The sequence below is a fragment of the Antedon mediterranea genome, chromosome 1 (genome assembly GCF_964355755.1).
Source record: "Antedon mediterranea chromosome 1, ecAntMedi1.1, whole genome shotgun sequence".
NCBI lineage: Eukaryota > Metazoa > Echinodermata > Crinoidea > Comatulida > Antedonidae > Antedon > Antedon mediterranea.
Genome location: NC_092670.1, coordinates 21668644 through 21673215, shown reverse-complemented (window position 1 = coordinate 21673215; position 4572 = coordinate 21668644). Strand labels below are relative to the sequence as shown.

General features: G+C 35.1%; 1 protein-coding gene across 1 annotated transcript; it reads left to right on the top strand.

Moving 5' to 3' along the window:
- The first annotated feature begins 297 nt into the window (after positions 1-297).
- LOC140062545 (7-dehydrocholesterol reductase-like) lies at positions 298-4568 on the top strand. Its single transcript, XM_072108811.1, has 4 exons — positions 298-571; positions 1373-1595; positions 2323-2961; positions 3034-4568. The coding sequence occupies exons 1-4, from the start codon at positions 432-434 to the stop codon at positions 3496-3498; spliced, it is 1467 nt and encodes a 488-aa protein (XP_071964912.1). The 5' UTR covers positions 298-431; the 3' UTR covers positions 3499-4568.
- The last annotated feature ends 4 nt before the right edge of the window (positions 4569-4572 follow it).

Below are 4572 nucleotides of genomic sequence, written 5' to 3'. Positions count from 1 at the left end.
TAGTGTGTTTTTACAATTACTGATATTTTATCAGATAATGTTTTCATTGTATTCGGCTATAGAAACTGGACCCGTTCATAGTTTAGTTATTATTTAGTTTAATTATAAAACCTTTATACACAAATGTACACTAAAAAATATTGTCATTTTTTTAAAAACCCAGAAAAGCAGTAGCACACACGACATTCTATATGGAAATCAATACATGATATATCGATTCTATATCTTTAATCTGTATTGTAATCTCTGTCTCGGTCTTCTGATTAGAAACAATTGTATTAAAGGTTAGTTAAATTAGTGCTGCAGAGGTTAAAGTTCAAGTGCCTAATCACGCGTTCAGTTATTAATAACGACGCATTTCACTCATTGTCTGCCAAAATATCATACAGTTCTATATAAGGATTTCCTCGTTCATTGTTAATTACAAAACAATGCCGCGAGCAAAGAAAGACTCGAGAAAACCGGACCAGCAACTCGCTACAAACGGGATTTCCGTAATGGGTGACGGAAACATTGACGGAATAACAACCGTAGCAGACGATAGAAAACCAGGGGAATGGGGACGTGCCTGGTGAGTTTATCTTAACTGTTATTATATCTTGTATAGTTAGATATAACAAAGGGAGTTTTTACCGTGTAATGCACTTATTTAATGAACAAAAGCAGCCTACTCTTGTTAGAATACTACTGTATTCTTGTTAGAATACATTGACTGCTCATTGTGGCTGTAGCTTAGTTCATTATAACGATAATATTCATATTACAATGTTGCAGGTTGTTGTATCGCGATGATATTAATATATGATAAGCATTGATAATGCTAAACAAAGAGACAACGTCAATATTAAAGTCACGGATGATTTGTTACATAATCTACGTTTTGTGTAATGCAATGCAAAGAAAAAAATAACTTTACCTACAAAATGTCGTTTCAAGTTTACCGACGGAATCGACAGAAAATTTCGTTTAAAAGGTCGTGTAGGTCATTTAGGTATATATAGTAGGCCTACCCCTGCCTCGACGGCAATATGTTGTTGTTGGAAAACAAAATTGCACTTACACATCTTAATAATATTAGAAATCATAAAATGATTGAAACTACTAACTCCGGCCGGCCAGCCAAACAAGACGAGGGGACATTTTCTGGATTTGTCATTGTTTTTCTTTAAAATGTTTTAGTTCCGCATTCATACAAGTACCATTATTAAAAAACATTTACCGGGATCAAATTGTCACAATAAAAGAATTAAGACTTTTGAGTGCGTATTGTAAATTAGTTTATTGACGCGCACCATTGTGCGGTATCGTAAAAGAGTAATCGTTTTCCACTTAGGCTATTTTGTAAATATTGTCTGTTTTTTTTATCTTTTAGGAGTGTGAATATAACCACGTACTTGACAACATTATTCATTTTGTTTGTAACTCCCTTCATTGCTCTTTACTTACTTATGGCTTGCCCTGAATTCGAGTGTTCTGTTACGTCACCTGTTATACAATTTTATCATGGAAAATTGACGATGGCAGCGTTTTTAGCAAGAGCGCAATCTTTAAACGTTTTAGCGTTTAAGATGGCTGTAATTTGGATTATGCTTCAAGTAAGATAAAACAACTTGTTCTAGATAAATCAAGTTTTGTTTTTTATCATTAATTATTATAGTCATATGCGAATTCATTCACTGCTCTTAAAGATGGCAATCCTGTTCACAGGACAAATATAAAAGAGATGCTCTAACATAAACAAATTGTCTTAAACAAGTTTTAGAAGTCAAGTTGATCATATTGCTTAAAGATCCCCCTAGAACATGAACAATGAAGATTTTTAAATCAGACTTTGAATATCTTATTTTGTTGTTTTAATAAAGTTAATCACTTCCGTAGAAAAAAAACGAAAAAAAAAAATGTTTTTACTGTCAAAATAACAAAATAAATGGTTAAATTCAACCAAAAATTCATTTTTTGCTTTAAATTACATTTTTTCAGGTAAATACATTTTTTTACATTAAAATGGAATATTCAACCAAATCTTTTTAAGAATTATTTTTTCAGGGGGACAATACATCTTTAAACTAATGTCACACAGTTTTCGCAATGCATACACTTAATTCTGGTCTGACACGATTGTGCATCTAAACCAACTCCACAAATGTTTCCTTCAAAATGAATGAGCAGTTATTGCTAAGCAATCTGTTTATAGAAAATGTTAGATCTCTGTCCTCTTGTGACGTCATTCCATCACCGAGAATCCCAGACTACTCTACCGAAGTCTGAACATTCCCACAGTGACTGCCACAAACCTGTTATCAATTCTCTTATTTCTTACAGATACTTTTATATTATCTACCTGACGTGTTTGGGTATATCCTACCCGGGTACGCTGGTGGAACTCGTCATGGAGCGGTTACGCCAGCTGGTCATCAACTCAAGTACAATGTCAACGGTCTGCAGTCTTGGACAATCACAATAACACTATGGATTCTAAATGGGGTCTACTTTAAATGGTTTTCACCTTCAATTATAGTCAGCAACTGGGGCCAACTATTCTGGGTGGCAAATATTTTAGGTTACAGCTTAAGCGTGTTCGTTATGATCAAAGCTCACCTTTTCCCGACTCACGCACAAGACAGAAAGTTCTCTAGCAGCATCTTCTATGATTTTCTTATGGGAATTGAACTTAATCCACGCATCGGGAAGATGTTTGATTTGAAATTATTCGTCAATGGTCGCATCGGCATGATGTCGTGGTCAGTTATTAATATATCGTACGCATGGAAACAGTATGAGGTGCATGGTTTCGTGACGAACTCTATGATATTGGTAAATGTCTTGCATGGCCTGTACGTCATTGACTTTTTCTGGAACGAAGCTTGGTACTTGAGGACAATTGACATACAACATGACCACTTTGGATTCTACCTGTGCTGGGGAATATTTGTCTGGCTTCCATGGACATACACACTTCAGGTAAGTAAAATTGATCACAAGAAGCAAAGTTTGAGATGACAAATCACCACAAATATTAATATTTTCTTGCAGGGATTTTATCTTGTTCACCATCCAACTCTATTGTCGACACCTGTATTCTTCGGAGTTCTATTACTTGGTATAGTAAGTTACTCTATATTCAGAGCTGTTAATCATCAGAAAGACCTGTTCAGACGTACCAACGGCAATTGCAAGATCTGGGGCAAAAGTCCTGAATTCATTGAATGCGATTATTATTCCGGTGATGGTAAAAAGCGTCGAAGTCGTCTTTTGTTATCTGGATGGTGGGGTGTGGCGCGCCATATGAACTACACTGGTGATTTGTTCCAATCTTTAGCTTTCTGTCTTGCTACGGGTGTTAGTCATATCTTGCCGTATTTCTACTTTACATTTATTAGTATATTATTATTTTGTAGATGCTATAGAGATGAAGATAGTTGCAAACTTAAGTATGGAAAGAATTGGGATAAATATTGTAACAGGGTTCCATATCGCCTTGTACCAGGCGTATACTGATGGCAATTAATTTGCAGGCCGTGCATTTCATTCGGAAACTCGTGGTGGTTGTATTGCGATGATCAATTATACCGTAATCAACTATAATACTTATTCATAATGTTATAAATATCGTATATTCATACATATATCCAAATTAAATCAATCTGGTTAAACTCCATTCAGATGATCGTCATTCTCAGGTTCATTAAATTTAAATAACAATTAGTTTTGACTACCCTTTAAGTTGAAAATGCAGATCTACAATCAATTATAGAACGCTAGATATGAAAGAAAGGTTTGAAAATAAAGTTACGAATACAATTGCACTGGATTTATAGCAATGCTGATGCATTTGTGTAAGCATGGAGGAATTAATATCTAGATAAATAATAAATAATTCTTGAATGATAAATCATATGTTTGCTGCCCTCTAAAAAAACTTTTTGTAGGCCTCCTAGGCCTTAGCCTTAACCTTAGTTAATTAGGCCTAGCTAGGCTAAGCCTAGGCCTATATAGTAATTTTTGAAAACCTCATTACATTATTATTGGGCAAAAACAAAATGAAAAACAAATGATTAAATATATCTATAATTTATATTTAGCTTAAGCTTGGTTCTAGCCTAGGCAAGGCGCGGTCAGAGAATGGGACTATAGGCCTAGCTAGGCCCTAGGCAGGCACAACTATACTACTCTAACTAGTACGTAGGCCCAGACTTTGCAATATAACCATGGAGTTTACTCCATGATATAACTGAGGCGGCGACTTGCTTTTGGCTGCTTTTTGTGGGCCTGGCCTAGCATACCCCAGGTTTTATAAACAAATGATAAATAAGCGTTCGTACCACTACAGTACAAATGCTAGATCAAATGCTAATTATTTAAAGTCATACCGAATTTCGCAACACTCACCTTCTAGTCTAGGCCTAGGCTACATCTTTTGTCTCTTCTCTTATTATTAGTAGTTGTTAGAAACTAGCCGGCCGGCTTAATTTAATTACACAGCGAGTTTTATTTTGATTCTGAAACTTTTCGTGACGTCACCGTACAAAACACCATTAAGCGCAACAACCACTCAAACAAACAAATCTAAAC